The sequence below is a fragment of the Microcaecilia unicolor genome, chromosome 9 (assembly GCF_901765095.1).
Source record: "Microcaecilia unicolor chromosome 9, aMicUni1.1, whole genome shotgun sequence".
Taxonomy (NCBI): Eukaryota; Metazoa; Chordata; class Amphibia; order Gymnophiona; family Siphonopidae; genus Microcaecilia; species Microcaecilia unicolor.
In genome coordinates, this window is record NC_044039.1 from 110438299 (window position 1) to 110465537 (window position 27239).

Here is a 27239-nt window from a genome sequence, read left to right on the forward strand (position 1 = left end):
TCTTCAGTCTTGGTCAGAGTACAGGTGCTGTTGTTATAAGTAATCTGCACTCTCGCCAGGTATTGAAAAGCAAACTTAACTCCTTTTTCATAGAGTTTGGTACAGTACGGGGCTTGGAGCTTTCTCTGCTCCATAACTCTAATGGAAAAGTCTTGGAACAACAAGACCTTCGCTCCATCATATTCCACGCTGCGTATCTTCTTGAATTTTTCTAGAATTGCAGCTTTGATCATGTAGTTTAAATACCATGCTATGATCATACGTGGCCTTCCACTTGGCTCTCATCCTTGGTCCAACTCTATGAACAAGCTCTATTTGACCTCGGCTGTGATCCGGGTTCAACACCAGCTGTTTCGGGAGCCAGTTCTCCGTCAGGTCTCGCAGCTCTGCTTCAGCAACCGATTCAGGTATACCAACAATCCGGATGTTGTTTCTCTGTCCTCTATTCTCCTGGTCTTCCACCCGATCACGCAGTGTGTTTATTTGCGCCTCCATATCTTGCAGCTTGCTTTCAGCTACCGCCATGCGGTTCTTCTGCGAGGAAACTCGTTCTTCCACCTCTTGCAGCCGAACACCATGCGTACAAATTCTTTCTTAAATTTCTTCCATGCCATCGTGTAGTTTTGCTAGCTTGTCGTCCAGTAGCTGTGACATGTTCTTGAAGGAGATCTGGACCAAATCATCGTGCCCTGAGGTAAAGCTGTTAGACTGCTTCGGTGGTGTTGGCGGGTTCGATTCGTTCAGCGACGCCATCTTGCTTTTCTGCGTGCTGCCTTTTTCTTTCCCTGATCTGAGAGATTTAATTGGCATACCGTTCTTCTCTGCCCGAGAAAAAACACCTTCTTGCACTTAGCTTTTATTCACCACTTCCACTCACTTTCCGTTCGATTTCGGGGGTTTAGGTATTATTGACATGCCCGAAAAGAAGCAGGGGAAGGGAGCCGAGCTATTAGACGTCCGTTCAGTCCAGTGACATCACGTGACCCCAGAGGAGTTTGAACTGTATGCGGAAATGGATAGGGAGCCAGTGAAGTGACTTGAGAGGGCTAATATGAGCATAATGACACTGGCAGAATATTAGTCGTGCAGCAGAATTTTGAACAGGTTGAAGAGGAGAGAGGATGGCTAAGTGGGAGACCTGTGAGAAGCAAGTTGTAATAGTCTAAGTGAGAGGTGATAAGAGTGTGGATGAGGGTTCTGGTAGTGTGCTCAGAAAGGAAAGGGCAAATTTGGTGATATTATAGAGAGGGAAACGACAGGTTTTAGCAGTCTGATGAATATGTGCAGAGAAGGAGAGGAAGGAGTCGAAGATGACCCCAAGGTTACGAGCTGATGAGACAGGAAGGATGAGAGTGTTATCCTCAGAAATAGAGAGTGGGGGGAGGGGGAAAGATAAGAAGCTCAGTCTTGGTCATGTTTAGTTTCAGATGGCGCTGAGACATCCAGGCAGCAATGTCAGACAGGCAGGCTGATACTTTGGACTGATTTCGGCTTAGATTTCTGGTGTGGAGAGGTAGATCTGGGAGTCATCAGCGTAAAGATGATACTGAAAACCATGGGATGAGATCAGAGTACCAAGGGAATAAGTATAGATGAAAAGAAGAGGTCCCAGGACAGATCCCTGAGGTACACCAACTGACAGTGTGATAGAAGTAGAGGAGGATCCACTAGACTAGAGTATACACTGAAGGTACGCTGGGAGAGATGAGAAGAAAACCAGGAAAGAACAGAGCCCTGAAATCCAAGTGAGGACAGCGTATCAAGGAGTAGGCTGTGATCAACAGTGTCAAAAGCAGCAGATAGATCGAGAAGGATGAGGATAGAATAGAGACCTTTGGATCTGGCCAGGAACAGATCATTGGAGACTTCAGCAAGCGCTATTTCAGTTGAATGAAGGGGGCGAAAGCCAGATTGAAGTGGATCATATCAATCTCCTGGAATTGCTAGCAGTCTGGAATTCATTCGCACCGACAACCAGGTTGAGATGTAAACAGGGTGGAACAGATTCTTACCACCTTTGTCAACAAGCAATTCAGATATGGACTTGGGCAGCTTCTTGAAACATCTCTATAAGAACTGTTTACCTGGCTGGCAAACAGAATGCTGTGACAGACAAATTGAGCTGAGTCCTTCAGCCTCACACATGGTCACACACATGCCTGTAGCTTGTCAAATATTCCAGCAGTGGGAAACCCCAGCAGTAGACCTCTTTGCGTCTCCTCAGAAGAACAAGCTTTCACGCTTTTGTTTCAGACGTTAAGCTCCCACCCATGTAGCCCCAGATGCCTTCCTGCTCTACTGGGGAGCAGATCTTCTATATGCCTTTCCCCCCACTGCCTTCCATAGGGGAAACTTCTCAAACTTCGAGACCAAGGGACCATGATCCTGATTGCTACCTACTGTGCACGTCAAGTTTGGTTTCCTCTTCTAGAGTTATCATCTGAGATACCATTTAGATCCTTTTCCAACCCTAACCCTTTTCCATCCAGACTCCCTCTCACTAGCCCTGATGGCTTAGCTTTTGAAGACATAGACTTACATTCCTGAAACCTTCCAGAGGAGTCTGTAGAATACTATTGGCCTCTAAGAATCTACCTACACAGAGATGTTAACATCTCAAGTGGAGAAGAATTTTCCCTTTGGTGTACAGCCAGAACACGCGACCCTGCTAGGCGCTCTCTTTTGACACTTAAGGAGTACCTTTTCCATCTTTCGGATTCAGGCCTCAATATGAACCTTGAGTGCCATTAGTGCTTTTAACTCTAGAGTTGATAAAGCCAATTTCTGTGCATCCCTTTATAGGTTTGGTATGAAATAAGCATTTCATGAATCTATTGTTTCACCTCCGGTGGCATGCGATCTCAAAGTCGCCCTCGCAGCTCTCATGAAACCTCCATTTGAACCATTCCATTCCTGTTCCCTGAAGTTTCTCACGTATAAAGTATTGTTCTTAGTAGCACTTATTTCTGCCAGAAGAGTAAGCAAACTTCAAGCCCTTGTGACAGACCTGCCTTACACCAGGTTCTACCATGACAGGGTTGTTCTTAGAACCCATCCAAAATTTCTCCCTAAAGTTTTATCAGAATTTCACCTCAATCAGTCCATTGTACTACCTGCCTTCTTCCCTAAGCCCCACATTCATCCTGGAGAAGTAGCATGCATACCTTAGAGTTCAAGCGTGCTCTAGTGTATTATCTGGAGTGTTCAAAACCTTATAGGAAGTCCTCCCAGCTTTTTGTATCCTTTAACCCTATGAGATTAGGGATTCTCATCACCAAACGTAGTATCTCAACTTGGCTGGCTGACTGTATCTCCTACACGTATGTTCAGGCTGGGCTTGACCCTTCATGGCCATGTCATCACTCAGAATGGAAGAGCCATGGCAGCTTCAGTAGCCCATTTCTGCTCTTCTTCCGTTGAGGAAATTTGCATTGCGACAACGTGGTGGTCTTCTATCCACGCCTTCACTGCTCACTAAGATCTGGGACAGCTTCTAGGTGGGGTAGCCGGTTTGGACAAGCAGTCCCTGCAGAATCTTTTTAATACTTGTCAACTCCACCCTCTGGCCCTTTTTTGCCAGGCTCATTTTCCACTTAGTTGCCAGGTTTCATTTATATTGTGAGCCTGGTAGAACGTGAGTCCCACATTTGAGAATATTATGCCTGCTTGTGTTTGGAAAAATCAATATTACCTTTATCGGGCATATATTTTCGTATCCCTCCCGCCTCCCCTTGGAGTTGTTGTCTTAGCTTACGACTGGCTACTTGGCTGGGCTGGCTGGGTTCACATCAGGCTCTGCAACTTAGATTACATAACTACATTTTCTGCTTATTTACAACCCAAACTTTTACTGAGTTCTGCTCAGTCTGTGTTGAGGCACCAGTCTCAATTTTACTCGGAACTTCTTCCTTTTATTTTTGGCTGGAGAAAAGAAATTTTATCTTCCCTAAATAACTCTCCTCATGCTCTGTGATTGGAGCTGGATCATTATTTACATCTATCCTTCCTCTGGGACAATAAAGAAAAAGCCTACAGCAACCTGCATCAATTGGACCAGCCAAGGATATCAGAACCAGAAACTCTAAAGATCATACCTGAAATCCGTGAGTTAAAAATTTATTTTAATCATATAATCTACTTCTATAATTCTGAATCTGTTAGATTCCTTTAAATTAAAGGAAACTTATACACTGTCTCCAAGAATTTCACATAGAAGTGCTAATGCAGCCATTTGTTTCTCTATTTGATGGAGGACTTTGATGTCACAGGCCTGGTCTGAATTTACAACTTTGAAAAGGTCTGTTCTTTCAGATATTAAAGCCGTAACCCTGCATTTATTTATTTATTTATTGCATTTGTATTTTCCCACCTATTTGCAGGCTCAATGTGGCTTACAGAGTTTTGTTATGACATAGTCATTCCAGGATATCAGATACAATTAATGATGTACAATGGTTAAGTAGGTAAGAGAGAAGGAAGGTGTTAGGCATGATAGTATAGAAGGTGGGTTTTAATGACTGGATGGGCTGGTGAGGTAGTTTTGTAGGGCTATGGGTCCTCTTTGTAGGCCTTGTTGAAGAGATGTGTCTTCAAAGATTTGCGAAAGTTAGTTATTTCATCAATAGTTTTCAGGGCTGTAGTAAATGCATTCCACAACTGCGTACTCATGTAAGAGAAGGTGGTGGCGTGTATCCGCTTGTATTTCAGTCCTTTACAGCTGGGGAAGTGCAGATTGCGAAATTTGCGGGCTGATCTTATGGTGTTTCTGGGAGGCAGGTCCACGAGGTTTAGCATGTAGATTGGGGCGTCTGCGTGAATAATTTTGTGTACAATTGTGCAGATCTTGAACGCAATGCGTTCCTTGAGTGGGAGCCAGTGAAGTTTCTCTCTTAGGAGTTTTGCACTTTCATATTTACTTTTTCCAAATATGAGTCTGGCTGCGGTTTTCTGGGCTGTTTGGAGTTTTTTGATAGTCTGTTCTTTGCAGCCGGCGTATAATGCATTGCAGTAGTCCAGGTGACTTATTACCATTGACTGTACCAGGGTACGGAAGATGTATCTCGGGAAGAAAGGTTTTACTCTTTTGAGTTTCCACATAGAGTGGAACATTTTTTTCGTCGTATTCTTCACGTGGGCATCAAGTGTGAGGTTTCGATCAATGGTAACTCCAAGAATTTTCAGATTTTGTGAGACGAGTAGAGAACAGTATGGTGTGGTTATGGTGGAGTAGTTGTTTGTGTTACGTTGTGAAGTGAGTACAGGACATTGTGTTTTGTCTGCGTTGAGTTTTAGCTGGAATGCATCTGCCCAGGAGTGCATGATTTGGAGGCTTTGGTTAATCTCATTGGTGATTTTGTTTAGATCATGTGTGAACGAAATGTAAATCGTGACATCATCTGCGTATATGTAGGGGTTGAGGTTTTGATTGGCTAGAAGTTTGGCTAAAGGTATCATCATTAAGTTGAAGAGAGTTGGTGAGAGGGGGGATCCTTGGGGAACTCCACATTCAGGTATCCATGGGGGTGATATGTCCGCGTTTGTTGTTAGTTGGTATGATCTTGTGGTCAGGAATCCGTTGAACCATTGGAGGACTGTACCTCCTACTCCGAAGTATTCTAGTATATGTAATAGTATTCCATGATTAACCATGTCGAAGGCGCTTGACATATCGAATTGTAGGAGGAGTATGTTATTACCAGTTGCAATTGCTTGTTTGAATGAGTTCATTGCAGGCACTAGTACAGTTTCGGTGCTGTGATTTGACCGAAACCTGATTGAGACTCGTGCAGAATTGAGTGTTTATTTAGGTATTCAGTGAGTTGTTTCGTCACTATGTCCTCCATGAGTTTGGTTATGAGCGGAATAGATGGTACTGGGTGATAATTGGTAAGGTCCATTGTGCTTTTCTTAGCATCTTTTGGCAGCGGAGTGAGTAGGATGTTTCCTTTATCTGTGGGAAAGAGACCATTTTGGAGTCTGTGGTTTACATGGTTTGTGAGGTCTTTTTTGAATTGTCTGGGGGCGGATCTTACTAGGTTAGTAGGGCAAATGTCTAATTTGCATTGTGACTTGGCGTATTTTCCGAGCCATTGTGAGAGTTCATTTGCATTGCCAACTAGGAAGATTGCTGATCTACAGGGTGTACTCCAAAGAGTGGATTGCAGCGCCATCCAGTGAAATTTTGCCTGACTAGCTTCTGACACAAAAAAAATGGCATTCAAGCATCCCAGTGGTGTGTGGGAGAGGAAACCATAATCCCAACCAACCAAAGAGAAGGCACAAGTGCAAGAGGTCAAACATCTACATAACAGTACTTAAAAGATCACCTCATTGCCACACCAGAGCTACCCCCAGACAACCCTTGAGAACTGTAGGACTGGTGAATGTCAGATCAGCTGCAATGAAATCCTTGGTAACATAGTAACATAGTAGATGACAGCAGAAAAAGACCTGCACGGTCCATCCAGTCTGCCCAACAAGACAACTCATGTGTGCTACTTTTGTGTTTACCCTACTTTGATTTGTGCCTGTGCTCTTCAGGGCACAGACCGTATAAGTCTGCCCAGCACTAGCCCCGCCTCCCAACCACCGGCTCTGGCATAGACCGTATAAGTCTGCCCAGCACTATCCCCCGCCTCCCACCACCGGCTCTGGTACAGACTGTATAAGTCTGCCCAGCGCTATCCCTGCCTCCCAACCTCCAGTCCCGCCTCCCACCACTGGCTCTGGCACAGACCACCGGCTCTGGTACACACCGTATAAGTCTGCCCCGCACTATCCCCGCCTCCCAACCTCCAGCCCCGCCTCCCACTACCAGCTCTGCTATCCAATCTCGGTTGAAGCTCCTGAGGATCCTTTCCTTCTGAACAGGATTCCTTTATGTTTATCCCACGCATGTTTGAATTCCGTTACCGTTTTCCTCTCCACCACCTCCCACGGGAGGGCATTCCAAGCATCCACCACTCTCTCCGTGAAGAATACTTCCTGACATTTTCTTGAATCTGCCCCCCTTCAATCTCATTTCATGTCCTCATCGTTCTACTGCCTTCGTATCTCCGGAAAAGGTTCGTTTGCGGATTAATACCTTTCAAATATTTGAACGTCTGTATCATATCACCCCTGTTTCTCCTTTCCTCCAGGGTATACATGTTCAGGTCAGCAAGTCTCTCCTCATACTCTTGTTACGCAAATCCCATACCATTCTCTTAGCTTTTCTTTGCAACCGCTTCGATTCTTTTTACATCCTTAGCAAGATACGGCCTCCAAAACTGAACACAATCTCTAGATGGGGCCTCACCAACGACTTATACAGAGGCATCAACACCCCCTTTCTTCTGCTGGTCACACCTCTCTCTATACAGCCCAACAACCTTCTAGATACAGCCACCGCCTTGTCACACTGTTTCGTCACCTTCAAATCCTTAGATACTATCACCCCAAGGTCCCTCTCCCCGTCTGAACCTATCAGACTCTCGCCACCTAACACATACGTCTCCTGTGGATTTCTGTTCCCTAAGTGCATCACTTTGCATTTCTTCGCATTGAATTTTAATTGCCAGACCTTAGACCATTGTTCTAGCTTCTTCAAATCCTTTTTCATGTTTTCCACTCCCTCCAGGGTGTCCACTCTGTTACAGATCTTAGTATCATCCGCAAATAGGCAAACTTTACCTTCTAACCCTTCGGCAAGGTCACTCACAAATATATTGAACAGAATCGGCCCCAGCACCGATCCTTGAGGCACTCCACTACTCACCTTTCCCTCCTCCGAGCAAACTCCATTCACCACCACCCTCTGGCGTCTGTCCGTCAACCAGTTCCTAATCCAGTTCACCTCTTTAGGTCCTATCTTCAGCCCATCCAGTTTATTTAAAAGCCTCCTGTGGGGAACCGTGTCAAAAGCTTTGCTGAAATCTAAGTAGATTACGTCCATAGCTCGTCCCTGATTCAATTCTCCTGTCACCCAATCAAAAAACTCAATGAGATTCGTTTGGCACGATTTCCCTTTGGTAAAACCATGTTGTCTCGGATCTTGCAACTTATTGGCTTCCAGGAAATTCACTATCCTTTCCTTCAGCATCACTTCCATTACTTTTCCAATTACCGAAGTGAGGCTTACCGGCCTGTAGTTTCCAGCTACTTCCCTATCACCACTTTTGTGAAGAGGGACCACCTCCGCCGTCTCCAATCCCTCGGACATCTCCCGTCTCCAAGGATTTATTAAACAAATCTTTAAGAGGACCCGCCAGGACCTCTCTGAGCTCCCTTAATATCCTGGGGTGGATCCCGTCCGGTCCCGTGATCCATGATTCCATAAATGATCAGCATCTTGACACCCTAGGAATAAGTGAAACCTGGCTAGATGAAAGTGGAGGTTTACCACTGGCTGAACTATGCCCAACAGGTTTCAATATCCAACATCAACCAAGACCAGGAAGACAGGGTGGAGGGGTAGCAGTTTTGATTTGGGACACAATCAAACTGCGCAGAATATCCATCCCTAAGCTACATGGATCAGAATCTCTTTTAATCCAACTTGAAGAGGAGAAGCCAACCTGGCTGCTCAAGGTATACAGAGCACCTTGTAACAACACATTATCTGTGCAAGAACTCTTAGATCTGATTACTTAAGTTACCCTGAATTACCCTAGGCTGGTGATCATGGGAGACTTCAATCTACACATCAAAACACCAGTTACTATCACAGCTATCTTTCTGGACAGGATGACAGCACTAGGATTTACACAGGTGATCAATTCTCTAACCCACGAAAAGGGTCCACATACTAGACCTGGCATTCTACAAGGGGTGGATAACCCAGAACTCTGGGAGTTGCCATTTGTTTCAGATGGTCACTTAGGGAGAATTTAATTAGAAAATAGTCATAACAGTATTGAAATAACACCCCTATCATGGTCAGACCTTTTTCTAATTAAATTCTCCCTAAGTGACCACCTGAAACAAATGGCACTTCCCAGAGTTTGGAAGGAGATCAGAGACAAAAAAAAAAAAAAGCTGACCGCTGAGAATTTCCTAGAGGCCTTAGACTATCCACATGTAGATGAAAAGACAACAACAGTGTCAGAACAAGTTGACATCTGGAATCACGTTTAGCCAAGACCTTAGAAAAACAGCACCACTAAAAAAGGTCTTATGCCCCACTCACAAACGCTCACTTTGGTTTTCTCCAGAACTTTGGATCCTTAAACGCGAAGGACGAAAACTGGAAAGGAGATGGCACAAATCTCACCTGGATGAAGACAGACTAAATTGCAGGAAGCACTTGGCAAAGTACCGCCAAGTCTTAACAGCACCCAAAAAACAATATTTCTCTCAATGCATTGCACAGGCTGCCTGTTCAACCAAGCAGCTGTTCAGTATAGTAAACAGCCTACTGCAACCCCCACAACAGAACCAGTCTGCCCAGTCTAAACTGAACTGTAATGATTTTGCTGTATACTTTGCCAAGAAAATTAAGTCTCCATCAGGATTTACAGGCAATCCCACCCAGTCCCTAACCAGTCAACCAGGGGTGCACAAACTTGTCCCCTCCTAACAGAGACAGATGGAACACTTTTAACCTAATGACAGAGGAGAGCCTTGACAAAATCCTAAGAGAATCCCCGCCCATCAAAGATAGTGCAGCAGGCAAGTATGGGTCTTATAGAAGGTGCCACAAAAATTGTGAACTCTCTTTCTAATGGGCCACTACTAACAGGATTAAAAAGGTCAGTGGTTTGCCCTCTGCTGAAGAAAAAACAACCTTGACAGGACAAACTTGAAAGTTACAGGCCAGTATCCAAAATCCCTTTTCCAGGGAAACTCTTAGAACAAACAGTCTGTGTTTTAGTGAATGGCTAGAAAAGAGTAACTGGCTAGATCCATGTCAATCAGGATTCAGACCCGGTTATGGAACAGAAACAGTCCTCGTATCCTTGCTAGATGATCTTCAAAGAAATCGAGTAAAGAGATTCACCTCGGTGTTAGTACTGCTAGATTTCTCAGCAGCTTTTGACACTGTGGATCATGATATCTTGCTAGCACGACTGACAAAAACAGGTATCAATGGAATAATACTTGCCTTGTTCAGATCCTATCAGACATAATGTTTGGCAGCAACTCATCACCACCATGGACACTGACCTGCGGGATACCACAAGAAGCGATACTGTCACCTATTCTGTTCAATATTTACCTCAAATCACTAGCTGAGCTGATTCAGTCAATGGACACTGAGTTCTACATCTATGCGGATGATGTGCAGCTACTCATACCCATTGAACCTGACTTACCTACATCCCTGAATAAACTGATTACCTGTCTAGCATCAATTCAAGAGTGTGCTAAACACAACAAACTTTGCCTGAACCCAAGTAAAACCAAGATTGTTTGGGTCCCTAACACAATACCTGACATGAAAATCCCTTTTGGGAAGTATGAACTCCCCCTCAAATCACAAGTCAGGAACCTTGGAATACATTTAGATTCAACACTTACTCTGATTCCCCAAATCCAAGCAACCTTCAAGAGCTGCTTCTACTATTTGCAATAGCTACACTGCCTCTCTCCTTACATCGAGAAGGTAAATCTTATCCTAGTTGTGCATGCCATGGTAACATCAAGACTAGATTACTATAATGTACTATACAATGGTCTGACTACTAAGGGTCTGCACCAGCTCCAGTTGATTCAGAATGCAGCAGCAATACTCATAGAAGGTTGCAAGCAATGTGACCACATCACACCATTTTTGCAAGAACTTCATTGGCTACCAGTACAGTACAGGGCTAAATTTAAAACTCATGTCTCATCTTCAAGGCCCTGAAAGGAAATGGCCCTGAGTATCTGAAGAATAGGATGATCCTGCACACACCGCCAAGGACACTAAGGTCCTCCCAAGGACTTTCACTAACCACACCTTCTCCAAAAGACATTACACGATATGATGTCCGCATGCGAGCCTTCTCTGGAGTTGCCCCCACACTCTGGAATGCATTGCTTGAAAGGCTGCGCTTAACACAAGGCTATGTCTACTTCAGGAAGCAGGTGAAAGCTTGGCTCTTCAACCAGTCCTTTAATGGAAGAAGTAACTAACTTGTTAGTCTCACTCACACACACAAGGAGTGACTTGGGCTGCACATACTGCAGCGGGTCATGTTTATCCACTCGTGCCCTAGCTGAGATAATATTTAACCATCTCTCTGACCTCGTGTGCAACTTTCTTCAAATCAGTCACCTTACTTTCTAACTCTTCCTACTTTCTTACCTATCTATATGTTACAACTTTGCTTTACCCTTCACTATCAATTATAGTGTTCTATTACGCATTGTGTTGACATTGTAAGTTGTATACCATGCCATACTTTGTATTGTTGTATATGTTTTCTGCTGTAATTGCTTATTGCTCATGTTTGATCTATTCTTATTGTACACCGCCTTGAGTGAATTCCTTAAAAAAGGCATTAAATAAATCCAAATAAATAAATAATATGGTACTGCCTTCCCTGCGCTCGAGCGTCAAGGCAACCAAGCATGTGTGGTGGGGGCACTGCTTTGAAGTTTTAAAGTGACAGTACTCTATGGCAGTGTCTGCACTGGGCTCCGTGGAGGACGTCGCCCACATATTCATGACATTTATACCCCACATTAGCCCTAAATAGACTCAAGTTCAATGTGGCTAACAAACAATAAAGTGAATGAAACATAATAATGTATAGAATAAAAAACAAATTACAATAACTTCATGAAGCAAATTAATACATATATTTGTCTGCCGTTCTCAGAGAACATCTGCTACTTGCTTTTGAACCCTGTGGTTGGAATGACGGGGGAACGAAAGACGGGATACTTTATGGGAGGTTTTCTATATAAGTGGTATGGAGGAATGAAAATTGTATTATATTTTATTTGCCTGTATTGTATAGTGATGAATGTTTTCTTTACCTTGTTTAGCCTTGAAGCAGAAAAAGCAAAGTTATAGATTAAAATTATATTAAATGTTGATTTCTTTTAGATTGCATTGTAAAATTCTGGAAGTCAAAGCTCCACCCCAACAGAATGGAATGTCCAATGGTCACATCAAAAGCAGTAATGCTGAGGAGCCAATAGTGATTAGTGACAGTGATGAGGAGCCTGAACCCCCGAAAGCTTCTACATTAAATGGGTAAAAGTTTCAGAAAACAGTTGTTGGTTTTAGTTGTAAATTTGTACTAAGATTAAAATGCTGCTGTGCCTTAAAGGCAATGTACCTTTGACAAAATCGTTCCCTTTGCTCCTGATGTGCCTGTTTCTTCCAAAAGAGTGTTTGATAGTTTTTTTGTTGTTTTTTTTTTTTTTTACATATGTTATCATTAAATATAATTGGTCCAGACAACAGAGATGGTAACTATACCATCTGTTCTCAGTAACATACCCAGACAAGTGGCTTATGTCTGTTGCTAGCAGATAACAGGTGGTGTCAGTATTCTGTCTCCATCAGATAGTGTACATATTAGACTAATGCAGCAGAATTTGAACTTAGACTCGCAGAGAAGCAGCTGCTAAGTTGCTCCTCTGATAAAGGCAAATAGAGGCAGAGGACTTTGATAGAAGTGGAATTCACTGTTTCTTGATGGGTTGATTATATACTATCTAGTTCTGCTTATTGATGCGACATATACTGACTGACTGAGGTGCTGGCCATCCAGGATCACTGTCTTCAGTACAGTATTCTCTATCTCTACCTACTGGTAGATACACACAACCAGGAAAAAAAAATGATCAGGTAAGGCATAATTTTACTTCGTTGCAAATTCCGAATCCTTATGTTTGGGATTATATGGAAGTGCTGGGATTCACGGAGAATACTTTCGATGTCGTGCCCTGGGCCAGGGCTCACATGTGGCCCCTGCAGCAGTCTCTCTTGTCTTGATGGGCAACCCACGTTTCAAGACTACGATCTTCATTTATTTTGGACACCAAGTGAAGTACAGCATGTTTTAGTGGCTTCACACCTCCATCCTCCTACTGGGAACACCATTCTTGGATTATAGTGGTGAGAGATGCAAGCCTGCCTGGCTGGGGTGCTCTTTGCCTCAAACACAGTGTTTGAGGGTTTTGGAAGCAAGACGGAATCTCTTTGGTCAATCAGTTGTTTGTAATTTAGGACAGTCCGCAAGGCGCTACAAGCCTTTCAGTCCATTCTGACAGGCAAGCTGGTGCAGATCCTGTTGGACAATGTCATGACAGTGGCCTATATAAACAAGCAGGGAGGAACTCAAAGCACCAACGTGGAAATAGAGCCTTGTCTGTTTCAGTAGGCATAAAAACACTTCGGATATTTGCAGCACACATTGTGGGATTATTGAATATTCAGGTGGATTACTTGAGCATTACTGGACCCAGGAGAAAGGGAGCTATTGACAGAAATATTCCGTCTGGTCATGGAAAGATGGGGAACTTTGATTTCTAGATCTTAGATATTCCAACTCAACATAAAGGTACCCAAATTCTTCAGTAGAAGAACACAGTTCAGCCACAGTTCAGAGGGGATAGATGCACTAAGGTGCGCACATATCTTCTATGCATGTATTTACTCTTGTATGCGAGTATTCTATAAAGGAAAGTAGATGCCTAAGTTCCCTTCATAGAATAGGGCAGTGTTTCCCAAGTCAATCCTGGGGTACCCCCTTGCCAGTCAGGTTTTCAAGATATCCTTAATGAATATGCATGACATTGATTTGCATAAACTGCCTTTGTTATATGCAAGTCTCTTCATGCATTTCATTGTGGATATCCTGGAAACCTGACTGGCAAGAGGGTGCAGTGAGGTAAAAGTGGGAGGGCGACCAAGGATTCCAAAGACTGAGGAGATGTATAATAATTAAGAGAGGAAAACTGTAACGGAATTCAAACATGCATGGGATAAACATAAAGGGATCCTGTTCCGAGGGAATGGATCCTCAGAAGCTTAGCCGAGATTGGGTGGCAGAGCCGGTGGTGGGAGGCGGGGATAGTGCTGGGCAGACTTGTACGGTCTGTGCTAGAGCCGGTGGTTGGGAGGCAGGGATAATGCTGGGCAGACTTATACGGTCTGTGCCCTGAAAATGACAGATACAAATCAAGGTAAGGTGTACACAAAAAGTAGCACATATGTGTTTATCTTCCTAAGGTGGTTACTGCCTTTCATCTCAATCAACCTTTGTTTCTTCCCACTTACTTGACGTTTTCCATATGCTCCTATACTATTTGGAAGTGACTGAGCTCCTTGGTCATATCATTTGTACATGCTTTGCTTGGGACCTCAGAAAGGTAATGCTGCTTCCAAAGCCACACTAGCTCGCTGGGTCAAGGAGGTTATCTCTTCTGCATATTTACTGAACGGTAAACCACTTCCGGACAGATTTTGGGTGCCTTCTACCCGAGCTATCATGACTTCCTGGGCGGAAGCCCGTCTGGTCTCCCTGGAGGAAATATGTAGTGCAGTGACATGGTCTTTCTTGCATACTTTTTCCAGACACTACCATTTGGATGTCTCTACTCGGTCGGATGCATCTTTTGGAGTATTTGTGCTATCCATGGGAGCTTCAGTCTCCCACCCTACTTCAAGACTGCTTTGCTGCATCTCTCAAGTTTCTGGATTCATCTGCTGCTGACGCTAAGGAACAAAAAATTATTTCTTACCTAATAATTTTCTTTCGTTTAGTTGCAGCAGATGAATCCAGAGGCCCACCCTGTTTTTCTGATGGTTTCTATCGTTTAGTTCACTCTGTTCGAACTTATTGCTGCTTTTAGCTCCTAGTTGCCCTCCCCTTGTCCCTTCCTCCCTTCTCACCCATTACTTCCCTCACCCGTAACTGTCTTGTTTGTCTGTATTACTTAGATTGTAAGCTCTTTTGAGTAGGGACTGTCTCTTTGTATCAGGTGTTCAGTGCTGCGTGCGTCTGGTAGCGCTATACAAATGCGAATAATAATAATAATTTTTATATTTTAGATGGACTGTTGTAATTGGTTTACATGTTTGCAGTTCTTGGTTTATCCCTTTTCCTTGTGGGGAAGGAGAAATGTTATAATTCTGTTTTCTTCTGCTTTGTTATAAGAAATACAAACTGTCCAAGGAGCATTCCATCCTGTCAGTGCAGTTCAGCACTCTATATTTCCACCTGCTGGTAGATGGTCACTCACAACCCACAAGTCTGTGATTTCATCTGTTGCGACTAAAGGAATAAAATTATAAGATAAGAAATAATTTTTCAATTCACCTGATCTTCCAAATCAGACACTCGCTGTTGGTAAGCAACAAAGTCGTACTGCAATTGTTGCATTCACCAGTCAAGAGTATTAATTTTATGTGACATTTTCTGTAGTTGATCGCCCTTGGGGGTTTTATTGCCTCTTTTGCTTCTGCCACTATTTGGGTCACTGAGGCTGGACTAAAAGATGGTATACCTCCCGATTCCACGTCCGCCATCATGGAACCTAACGCGTGGCTTCTGCCCTCTTTTCTCATTGGTTTAGAAGACATCTTGTTGAGAAAAGTTTACCAAGTTCAAAAATGTTCATGTACTCACTGGGTACATTACAAACTTGAAATTAAAGCTTGGAGGATGTAAGTTACCGGTGAGGGCCTAGGAGCTCATCCCCTGTGCGCCTACTTGTTAGCAGTATCACGTGACCTCTTGTGCTTCGTGTACACAAGGGGGTCACGCAATACTGAGCTCATTTGTACCAGGAGACACCAGTTAAAATTTCCTCTACTCTTAGCCACCAATACATTACTCTTAGAGCAAGTAGTTGGATCTGTGGTTATATGCTTTGCTGTGCCATACCCCTGCAATAGACTTGCTAATTTGATGTGTCATGCTCCTCCTCTGTCTCTGTTCAAAATCAGGCTAAAATACTGTTTTTTTTAAGGCAGCTTTTAACTCTTAACTGTTTTTTAACCTGTTCAGTACTCATGTTGCTTTAATCATTCCCTTCCTTGTCAGTTGCAGCAGATGAATCCAGGAACTAGTGGGTTAAGTCCGCCTACCAGCAGGTGGAGATAGAGATAAACAAACTAAAGGCAGTGATGTCAGACGGCCAGCTCCTTCCTCAGTTAGTATGTCTCTATCTCAGCAGCAGGTGGGAACGGCTTTTTCTTCAGCTCCTGGGCCCAAGGCCTCTGAGGGTGCTTCTGGGCCGGTGGCCAGTTTCAGCCGGGGGTGGCGGACTGGTGGTGTCCCCTTTGGCAGCATACGCAGCTGCTGGATCCCTGCTGCACCTCAAATTCCCTCTGAACAGGCTTTTGCTGTTCCTTTCCTTCCCTGTTTGTTTCTTCCACCTCACTAAAAGAAAAAAAGAAAAAGAGAACCATAGAATTTGTTTAAAAGAGAAACAGAAGCACAGGGAAGTGTGTTTTTACTGAGTGCAGGTTTGTGTTACTGCTGTCCGAGTCCTGTTTTCTGTTGCTTGCTTGTCTGAGCCTGCCTCGAAGTGGAGTCGGAGAGTTATTTTTCTTCGGCTCAGCTGTCAGTTTCTGCGCTTTCCTGGTCTGGGGTAAGTCCTGCTGGATTCCTGTTTGGGGCGGGCGATGGCAGTGGAGGCGGTAAAACTCTGTTCCCGATGCGGGAAACGGCGTTGGCGGTGGGCCTTTGCAGCGCGGGGTACACTGATTTGGCGGGGCTCGACGGAGCGGCCCCCGAGAGTGTGCTTTCCCGCCCGGAGCCTGGTGATTCTCGTGCCATTTCGCAATCCGTCACAGAGCTGGCTCTGGTAGCGGTTTTAGGCAAAGCTTCTTCTCCACTGGTAGGGGAATTGGGGGGGCCATCAGGCACTGTGGGCGATGGTGCAGGTGCCATGGCTGTGACCTCCTCCGTTGCGGAGGAGGGGTTTTCGCCAGAGTTTATTTTGCTACTCCATCAGGTGTTTTTGTTGAAAAGGGCCTTGCCCCTCCCCCACGCGGCTCCGACAGCATCAGCCTTTGATCCTCTCAGGGGGTCTGGAGGTAACCAAGAGATTTGGGGTTTTCCCCCAGAGGATTTCTCCTCCTTTAAAAAGCCTAGGCTTTTTTTGGGTTCTGAGGGGAGGGGTCCTGCATACGGTCGCCTGCAGCTCCCTCTGTGGTGGATGTCTCAGAGCAGATGGGGGTAGAGGACGTGGAGGATGGTGTCCTCACTGACCAACTGGAGGACTCTTTCGTCGTGAGGATTTTCCATAAGGAGGAGTTGTCCTCCTTTATCTCTCAGGCGCTGGAAGCCCTGAATATAGAGGACCCTGAGGTTGTGGCTTCTCAGGTGGTCAACCCCAAGATAGCTAGTACCAGACGACCTTCTAAGGCCTTTCCGGTACATGAAGCTATTGAAGAGTTGATTTCGGCCTAGTGGGCAGATCCGGATGGGGGGCTGAAAGTAGCCAGGGCTATGGCCAGGCTGTATCCTTTTTCAGCAGACTGTTTAGAGCAGTTTGCTCTACCCAGGGTGGATGCCCTGGTGACGGTGGTCACTAAGAAGACTACTCTTCCAGTGGAAGATGGTGTGGCACTTAAGGATATGCAAGACAGACAGCTAGAGGCCTCTTTAAAACGTGCCTTTGAGGTGACCGCTTTGACACTTCAAGCTTCTGTTTGTAGTTCTTATGTGGCTAGAGCTTGTCTCAGTTGGGTACATTCTGTCATGGATTCGATTTCGGAGTCTGATATGCCGGGAACTCCTCAGATGTTGCTGATGGATATTGGGCTGGTGTACTTGGTGGATACCTTGTATGATTTGGTCTGTGCTTCAGCCAAACTCATGGCCTTGACTGTTTCCTCGGCGTCTTCTGTGGCTCCGTCATTGGGCCGCAGATATGGCCTCTAAGCAGCAGCTCATTAAATTGCCTTTCTGAGGAAAATTGCATTTTGGGGAAGACCTGGAAAGGAGCCTCGAGATCACGTTTCAGAGAGACGCGCCGGTATCGCCCGGGGCGGTCCAACGCAGCATTTCAGCGTCCTCATTTTGGGCAGCGTTCTTCCTTTCGCAACGAGAAGCACCCGGCTGGACCCCCCCCCTCTCGTCAGGGGGCTCCTTCTCGGGCCTCCCAGTGATGGGGCGCAGGTCCTCTCGGGAGGAGAGCAGATAGGTGGTCGGCTTTCTCTGTTTCTTCTAGAGTGGGCCAGAATTACTTTGGATCAGTGGGTCCTCGATGTGGTGTGAGAAGGTTTCAAGCTAGAATTCTTCTCTCCCGTCACAGACTTTTTTCTGGAGTCCCGCTGTGTATCGCGGGCCGAGGACAGCGGTTCTGCAGTGTTTGTGAGACCTGCTAAGAATAGGGGCTATCGTGCCTGTTCCTCCTCTCAAAAGGCGCACAGGTCGGTACTGCATCTTCTTTGTGGTTCTAAAGAAGGGAGGGGCTTTTCGGCCTATTCTCGATTACAGAAAAGTAAAGCAGTTTTTGTGGGTTTGTCACTTCCGCATGGAGACATTAAGGGCAGTTATTGCTGCTGTTCAACCAGGCGAGATTTTGACGGCTCTCGATTTGAAGGAAGCTTATCTGCACATTCCCATTTGGCAGCCCCATCAGAGATTTCTCAGATTTGCGGTGCTGGGTCAGCACTTTGTTTCGGGCCCTTCCTTTTGGAAAGTCCACTGACCCACGCACTTTTTCCAATGTCATGGTGGTGGTGGCGGCGTTTCTGCGGAAGGAGGGGATTTGAGTGCATCCATATCTCGACGACTGACTGATTCGGGCGACGACAGTAGAGGAGAGTCGAGTGGTCACTGACCGAGTGATTGCGGTGTTGCAATCCTTAGGTTGGGTGGTCAATATGGACAAGAGTCATCTCGTTCCTACTCAGAGTCTGGAGTATCTTGGAGTGCAATTTGTTGCGAAGCGGGGGAAGGTGTTTCTCCCCGAGGGACAAAGGATCAAATTGCTTTCTCAGGTACAGACCTTATTGAATCATCGCGCTCCCCGAGTGTGGGACTATGCTCAGCTCCTCGGTTCCATGACGGCAACCTTGGAGGTCATTCCATGGGCAAGGGCTCACATGCGGCCTCTTCAGAATTTCCTTTTGAACAGATGGTCGCCGACGTCACTGGATTATCAACGATGCCTTCCTTGGTCGAGCTGGGCCAGGGACAGTCTCGCATGGTGGCTTCGGTCAGCCAATTTTTCAGAAAGGTGTTTCTCTGGCGTCTCCCAATTGAGTGGTAGTCGTGACGGATGCCAGCCTTGCGGACTGGGGAGCCCATTGTCTTCATTGAGTAGCCCTGGGATCGTGGACCCCTCTCGAAGCGACTTGGCCGATAAATTGTCTGGAGTTGCAAGCAGTCATCAATGCGCTGCGGAGTTTTCAAGACCTTCTGCAGGGGCAGGCGGTTTGTGTATTCTCGAACACCACCACGACGGTGGTCTACATCAATCGGCTGGGGGGCACTCGCAGTCTTCCCTTGGCAGTGGAAGCGTCTCGTCTTCTAGTATGGGCGGAAGCGCATGTTCAGAGTCTGTCGGCAGCGCACATGGCGGGTCAAGACAATGTTCAAGTGGATTTTCTTAGCCAGACTCTTTTGGACGCAGTGGAATGGACGCTGTCGGACTCGGCTTTTTGGCTGATCTGTCAGCGTTGGGGAAGACCAGTAATGGATCTAATGGCCATGGCTTGCAATTCCAAAGTTCCCCAGTTCTTCAGCCACAAATGGCAGCCAGGATCCGCAGGATTGGACGCTGTTCTCCAGCCATGGCCGGAACAACAGCTACTCTATGTTTTTCCTCCGTGGTGTCTGTTAGGGAGAGTTCTTTGCCGCATAGGGCGACATCAGGGGCCGGTCGTTCTAGTGGCCCCAGACTGGCCCCGACGGCCGTGGTATGCGAATCTCATTCGAGCACTCTCAGAGCCACCATTGAGACTTCCGGTGACTCCCGATCTGCTGCATCAAGGGCCAGTTCAGATGGAAAATCCCTCCCGCTTTGGTTTTATGGCCTGGCTATTGAGAGGCGGCAGCTGAGGAAGAAGGGATTTTCTGGACCAGTCATTGCCACTCTTTTGGGGGCACGGAAGCAGTCTATTTCAGCAGCGTACGCGCGAGTGTGGAAAGCTTTCTCGGCGTGGTGTGTTTTGCGTGCTGAATCGCCTTTTCGGGCGGACATTCCAGTTATTCTGGAGTTTCTTCAGCATGGTCTTCCAAAGGGATTGGCATATTATTTCCTTCGAGTGCAGGTGGCCGCGCTAGCTTGTTTTAGGGGCAAACTGGATGGTTCCTGTTTAGCAGTTCACTCTGCTGTTGTCCGTTTCCTACGTGGGGCTCTTCGGCTTCGGCCTCCTCTTCGGCAGCCGTGCCTGGCATGGCATTTGAATGTGGTACTGCGAGCCCTCTAGGCCCCACCATTTGAGCCATTGAATAAGGTTTCTGAGAAAGATCTAACACTTAAGACGGTGTGTTTGGTGGCCATTGCTTCGGCTAGGAGGATTTCTGAAATTCAGATTTCGTCTTGCAGAGATCCTTTTTTGCAGTTTTCTGAAGTAGGGATGTCGATTCGGACGGTGCCGTTGTTTCTACCTAAAGTGGTTTCGGCTTTCCATGTCAATCAGGCAGTTTATCTTCCATCTTTTCGAAGAGAGGATTATCCGGGGGAGTTTGCCTCGCTACGTTTCCTGGACGTGCGGAGAGCCTTGTTTCGGTACTTGCAGATCTCTAACGAGTTTCGACGCTCGGATCATCTCTTTGTGCTCTTGTCGAGATCGAAAAGATGTGAGGCGGCTTCTAAGGCTTCCATTGCTCGCTGGATTAGGGAAGCCATTGGAGAGGCAAATCTGCTACAAGGGCGGGCGTCTCCAGTGGCCCTGAAGGTGCATTCTACTTGGGCACAGGCGGCTTCTTGGGCAGAGGCGGAGGCCTTATCTCTGGAAGAGATTTGTTAGGCGGCTACTTGGGCGTCCCGTCATACTTTTGCGGAGCATTACAGGCTAGACTTGTCTGCTCGGGAGGATGCGTCTTTTGGGGCCGGAGTGTTGGCGCGGGGCGCGTTGGTTTCCCACCCTACTTAAGGACTGCTTTGGTACATCCCACTAGTTCCTGGATTTATCTGCGGCAAGTGACAAGGTAAATACATGTATTACCTGATAATTTTCTTTCCTTTAACACAGCAGATGAATCAGGATCCCTCCCTAGTTCTGCCCACGGTTTTTTCATTTTCTGCGCAGCGTGGCTATTTTTTCCTTCCAGGTTCTCTTGCAGAGTTCAGACAGATATGGGAACATGGAAAAGATTCCGATTTCTGGATCAAGTTGCAGTTATTTCAAAGTTGGTTCTCTGTTTTTCATAGTGAGGATGGTTTCTGGTTGTTATTGGTTTCATATTTTTGGCCTTGGCAAATGCTTACGAATCACATACTAACTGAGGTAGGAGCTGGCCGTCTGACATCACTGCCTTTAGTTTGTTTATCTCTATCTCCACCTGCTGGTAGGTGGACTTAACCCACTAGTTCCTGGATTCATCTGCTGCATTAAAGGAAAGAAAATTATCAGGTAAGACATAATTTTACCATAATAAACCTAACTCCCTAATCCATTTTTTGTCTTGTTTATCTTGAATATATTATAAGTTCTGTTAAGCAGGAACTGTCTTACGTGTTTGTGTATAGCACTGCATATGTCTAGTAGTGCTATATGTATGAAAATTATTAATGGTCTTGTTCTCTGCTTCAGAGTACTCACTTGTTGATCAAGGACACTTCTCTCATTACTTTGGTTCCATTTTGATTGCTGTCTTCCTTAGGCAGTAAATTGGCATAATGTGGTTTGTTTGGGTTTCTTCCATACTCATTCCACATGTTGAAGTTTTTTTTACATAGCTTGTTGGAACCATCAAATTCAATAGAATAAGATGAAGTACTGTTGACACATTTCAAGAAGGTGTGAAATGCAGTTCTACTTCCGTTCCATTAGTTCTTATGTTGTCTCATACATCACCAAGCTTGAAAATCTTTGGCCTACGTGGAACACCTGCTTGACAGTCTTGGAACTTTGATATTGCACCCTGTGTTCGTGCAGCCTCATTATTGGATTTGACATAGTCAAAACAAAATGACCCTTTGACTCCCATTAGCTGTGATGCCAGAATATATCCAACTTTTTTTTTAATTAGTCCTTATTTATTTGCTTTGTTCTTTGTTTTGGTGTGAAGTTGTTCTGAGGTTTGCTTGTCTTTTGCAGGAAGAAAACAGCCATAACTAGTCCATCCTTGTTCAAATACAAGGTGAAGCCTGTTAAAAAAGAGCTCTATGAATCTGTTACTGTTAAGGCATCACAGATAAGGTAAACAAAAAAAAAATGTGTATTTTGAATGCCAAAATTCATTTAGGCGACTAACATAAATACTGTTATATTTTGGATCTTTACATCTGTGTTGCTTTCTATGTGCTCTGATTTAAGCAGATTGACAACTAAACTGCAATCAGGTATGTCTAGAACTTGTACTTGAGGAATTAAGTATGCAGTCTCACTGAATGGAAACCTTAAATGTTGGCATCTGTAAATCGCTTAACCAGTTATTTATATACATAAGTACATTTCTTTACACAAGTTTGGATGGTATCCATGTATGTTTCTAAAAATGAGGCTACTCTGGGAGAAATTCAGCACAATTGTATAATGAGAATTTGTGCAGAATTCACATCACATTATTTTGACACAGCCTCTCGGAAAGCAAGGAGATAGTGGTGATTGGAACTGTCAACTTCACCCCCAGCATACGTGTGCACACCAGCCTCATGTCCTCTCCTCAGATTTACTCTCCTTGTTTCCTTTCTCCCTCTCTGACACTCTTTAGCATAAGCAGAATAGGAGGAGACTGGCTGCATTTTGGCTGTCGCCCCCTGCCATGCTGGCTCTGACTGAATTTGAACCATGGGGTTCTACAGTGTCCATTTCAGAATTCAGCAGTCAAGAGTCTGTGTAGCGGAGGAGAGAGGACATGACCTGAAGACATCTGCTCTTCCGCTTATGGTATAGAGCACTGAGGGTGGAGGGTATGTGTTTGTGTTGGTACTGGAGCAGTTGGGGGGGGGGGGGGGGGAGGGAGTGGTAGGGGGATGCGAACATTCATGTGCAGTTGATCTTTTGAACATAGAGGATATTTATTTAGCAGTTGTCTGAGAATGGTGATATTTTCCGAGGACAAGAAGGCTAATATTCTCACAGTTGGGTAATTTGATGCCTCGTTGCCCGGTCCAGAGCTTGTATCAAGCTTTTCATAGAGCTCTTTTTAAACGCGAGACACACCCCAGTGCCACATGCATAAGTGCCTTCTTGCTCACCGCGCAAACACAGAAGCAACAGTTCCTTTCCATATCACAATGCCGATCAATCCATAGACTGGTGGGTTGTCTCCATCTAACAGCAGGTGGAGATAGAGAGCAATCCTTTTGCCTCCCTATATGTGGTCATGTGCTGCCGGAAACTCCTCTGTATGTTCTCTATCTCAGCAGGTGGTGGTCACACACAGCAGCAGCTCTGGCTAGGTCTCCAAGCCTAATTCTTAGGTTTTGTTGAGTACCTGGGGTTGAGGGCTCTTCTTGAGCAAGTGCAAACCTGGTGGTGCCAGGTCCCTCCTTTTCTCCCCCCTCCCGCTGGCTCCGTTAAAAAAAAAAAAAAAAAAGAAAAAAGAAAAATTTGAACGTTCTTTAAGGGCGTTTATTTCAATGTTTATATCAGCGTTTATTGCAGCTGCTCACTGGGACACCAGTTCGTTACAGCTCGGAGCGAGAAGCAGGTAATTTTACCTTTTATAGCGGGCAGGGGGTTCCCCGTTCGGTCTCCACGTGGCTTATGGCGTCGGAGGGCGAGGGCGCGAAGGTTTGCTGTCCGGACCGCGTGTGTGCGTCTAGCGTGTGTGCGGGGGTTTCAAAGCCTGACTCGCCTTTGTTTGGGCGTCAGTTTGGAGTCCGGTCAGTGTCCCAGTTCTTCCTCCGGTGCGGCGGTTTTTTCCCGCCATAAGCGCCCATCCCCCGCCGCACCCCCCCCCCCCCCCCCCCCCCATTTTGCCCTGCCACTCTGCTCGGACGGCTTCTTCTTGGGCCGCCCTCAAGGTGGGAGACAATGCTATGGTTGCCCTTTTTGGGCGACGGCAAGAAAGCGGTGAAAGTTAAGCGCCGTTCTTCCCGCGTGGCTCCTTCTCGGAGTTTTGCGCCGGACGCCATTTTGGATGCGCAGCATGTTCCCCACCCGCTCTTGCGAGCGCCGGTTGAGGGTGCGTCTAGGGCCGTGGCAGAAGTGCATAGTCTAGGGGGTTCTCCCCTGAGTTCATTTTGCTGCTGCATCAGGCTTTTCTTATGCTAAACGCTGCCCCGGCTCCCCCCTCTGATCAAGGGGTTGAGGCCTCTGGAAGCAAACGCTCTCAGGTGGACTTCCAGGCCCTAGAGGACTCGGTCTCCTCTGATGTAGATGAGGGCAGCGTATCTGAGTTCTCCCAACGGTCCTTTGGGGATTCCTTGGAGGAGATGGATTCCCGCTCGGATGGAGCGGATGACCCCTCTGCAGCACGGATCTTTTGCTCAGAGGATTTGCCCAACCTGTTAGTGCAGGCCATGAGCATTTTGAAGATTTCCTCTCCGGAGGACGTCTCTCCCTCAGCCTCTGTTGGCTCTGCCATTATTCTGGGGACGAAGCGCCCACCTAGAACCTTCCACGTGCATGAAGCCATGCACACCTTGATTTCGGCTCATTGGGATTTCCCAGAAGCAAGCCTTAAAGTGGCTAGGGCTTTGTCCTGCCTCTATCCTCTGCCTGAAGGTGAACGGGAGGCCTTTCTTGGGCCTACCGTGGATTCTTTAATCACTGCGGTGACTAAGAAAACAGCGTTGCCGGTGGAAGGTGGCACGGCCCTAAAGGACGCCCAAGACAGGAGATTGGAGGCGGCTTTAAAGTCGTCCTTCGAGGCGGCTGCTTTAAGTTTGCAGGCCTCAATTTGCGGCTCCTATGTGGCCAGGGCGTGCCTGACGCTGGTGCAGCGGGCTTCCCCCTCGGATCCTTCCTTGAGGGCTGATTGGCCAGCCCTGGATTCGGGCTTGGCCTGCTTGGCAGACTTGCTGTATGATGTCTTGAGAGCCTCGGCTAAAGGTATGGCTCAGACAGTCTCTGCACGGTGGTGGCTTTGGCTAAAGCATTGGTCTGTTGACCACGCCTCTAAGTCTCGCCTGGCTAAGTTGCCTTTTAAAGGCAAGCTGCTCTTTGGGGTCGAGCTGGACAAGATTGTAACCGATCTTGGCACGTCTAAGGGCAAGAGGTTACCAGAGGTCAGGGCTCGGGCCAGTGGTGCCTGCCCCGGTTCCTCCAAAGGACGGTTTCTGGAAGCCCGTCGGGCTCCTCTGCCCCCTTTTCCTTCATAAGGAACTTCTCCACCAAGCAGCATTCCTTTCGCAGAGACCGCCGTCCCGGAGGTGCCTCCTCCGGTCCTCCCCCAGGGTACCCAATGACGGGGCGCTGGTCCATGACCCAGAGCAGATTGGAGGACGCCTATCTTCGTTTCTGGGCGAGTGGACCAGGGTAACTTCAGTCGCTTGGGTGCTGGAAGTCATCAGAGACGCTACAAGCTAGAGTTCTGCCGACCCTTAAGAGACGGGTTTGTGCACTCTCCCTGCAAGTCTCCGGTCAAAGCTGTGGCAGTGCAGCAGACTTTGGACAATCTGATCTGCCTGGGTGCGGTCGTTCCGGTGCCAGAAGATCAGCTTGGCAAGGGACGTTACTCCATTTACTTTGAGGTTCCAAAGAAAGGAGGTTCTGTCCGGCCTATCCTCGACCTCAAAGGGGTCAATCAGGCCTTGTAAGTTCGGCACTTCCGGATGGAGACTCTCCGCTCTGTTATAGCGGCAGTGCAGGCAGGGGAGTTCCTGGCATCCTTGGACATCAAGGAAGCTTACTTGCATATTCCCATCTGGCCTCCTCATCAATGCTTTCTGCGTTTTGCAGTTCTGAGCCGACACTTCCAGTTCAGAGCCCTCCCGTTCGGGTTGGCTACTGCTCCGCGGACCTTCTCCAAAGTAATGGTGGTCATCGCGGCCTTCCTGCGGAAGGAAGGAGTACAAGTCCATCCTTATCTGGACGACTGGTTGATCCGAGCCCCCTCTTATGCAGAGTGCGGCAGAGCTTCAGACCGGGTGATTGTTCTTTTGAGCTCCCTGGGGTGGATCATCAACTGGGAGAAAAGCCAGCTGCGCCCGACTCAGTCCCTGGAGTATCTGGGAGTTCGATTCGACTCCCAAGTGGGCAGAGTGTTCCTGCCAGACAATCGGATTGTCAAGCTTCAGGCTCAGATGGACAAGTTTCTAGCAGCCTCTCCTCTTCGGGCTTGGGACTATGTGCAGCTGTTGGGCTCTATGACGGCCACGATGGAAGTAGTGCCCTGGGCCAGGGCCCATATGAGACCAATACAGCTCTCTGTGCTGCAGCGATGGACTCCAGCTTCGGAGGATTATGCTGTGCGCCTTGCCTTGGATCCGGCGGTTCGTAAGGCGCTGAGCTGGTGGCTGAGGCCAGACAAGTTGTCTGCAGGAATGCCTCTTATGACCCCGGAGTGGGTTGTCGTCACGGCGGATGCCTCTTTGACGGGCTGGGGAGCCCACTACTTGGGAATGACAGCGCAGGGGCTCTGGTCCCCTGCAGAGGCAAAGTGGTCTATCAACCTCCTGGAACTCAGAGCCATTCGGTTGGCGCCTTCGGAGTTTTTCCCGGTCCTGGTGCTGAAGCCAGTATGGGTCCGGTCGGACGATGCCACGGCTGTGGCCTATGTCAATCGCCAGGGAGGTACCATGAGCGCCCCTCTAGCCAAGGAGGCCATGAAGCTATGCCTGTGGGCGGAAGCAAACCTGGGACAGCTGTCGGCGGCCCACATTGTGGAAGTCATGATGTGGCTGCTCAGGCCTTCTTGGACATCACGAAGCGCTGGGGCCAGCTGAGCCTAGATCTGATGGCCTCATCAGCCAATTGCCAAGTGCCGCACTTTTTCAGCAGAGGACGGGACCCTCGATCTCTGGGAGTAGATGCTCTTCTCCCAACAGTGGCCGACACAGGAGCTTCTCTATGTGTTCCCGCCTTGGCCCATGTTGGGCAGGGTGCTAGGCTGGGTGGCAAAACATCCGGGCCAGATAATCCTGGTGAGTCCGGATTGGCCCAGACGTCCCTGGTATGCGGACTTGATCAGGCTTTCAGTGGACGGACCTCTGCAGCTGCCAGCGGAGCGGGGCCTGTTGCATCAGGGTCCCGTGGTAATGGAGGATCCCTCCCCCTTTGGTCTTTCGGCCTGGCTATT

At 47.0% G+C, this 27239-nt stretch overlaps 1 protein-coding gene across 1 annotated transcript in view; it reads left to right on the forward strand.

Moving 5' to 3' along the window:
* BAZ1A (bromodomain adjacent to zinc finger domain 1A) overlaps positions 1 to 27239 on the forward strand; it is a 763171-nt gene that overhangs the window by 114729 nt on the left and 621203 nt on the right. Inside the window, 2 exon segments of the mRNA XM_030214053.1 lie at positions 12014 to 12163; positions 22148 to 22249. Of these exon segments, the coding sequence (XP_030069913.1) occupies positions 12014 to 12163; positions 22148 to 22249 (252 nt within the window).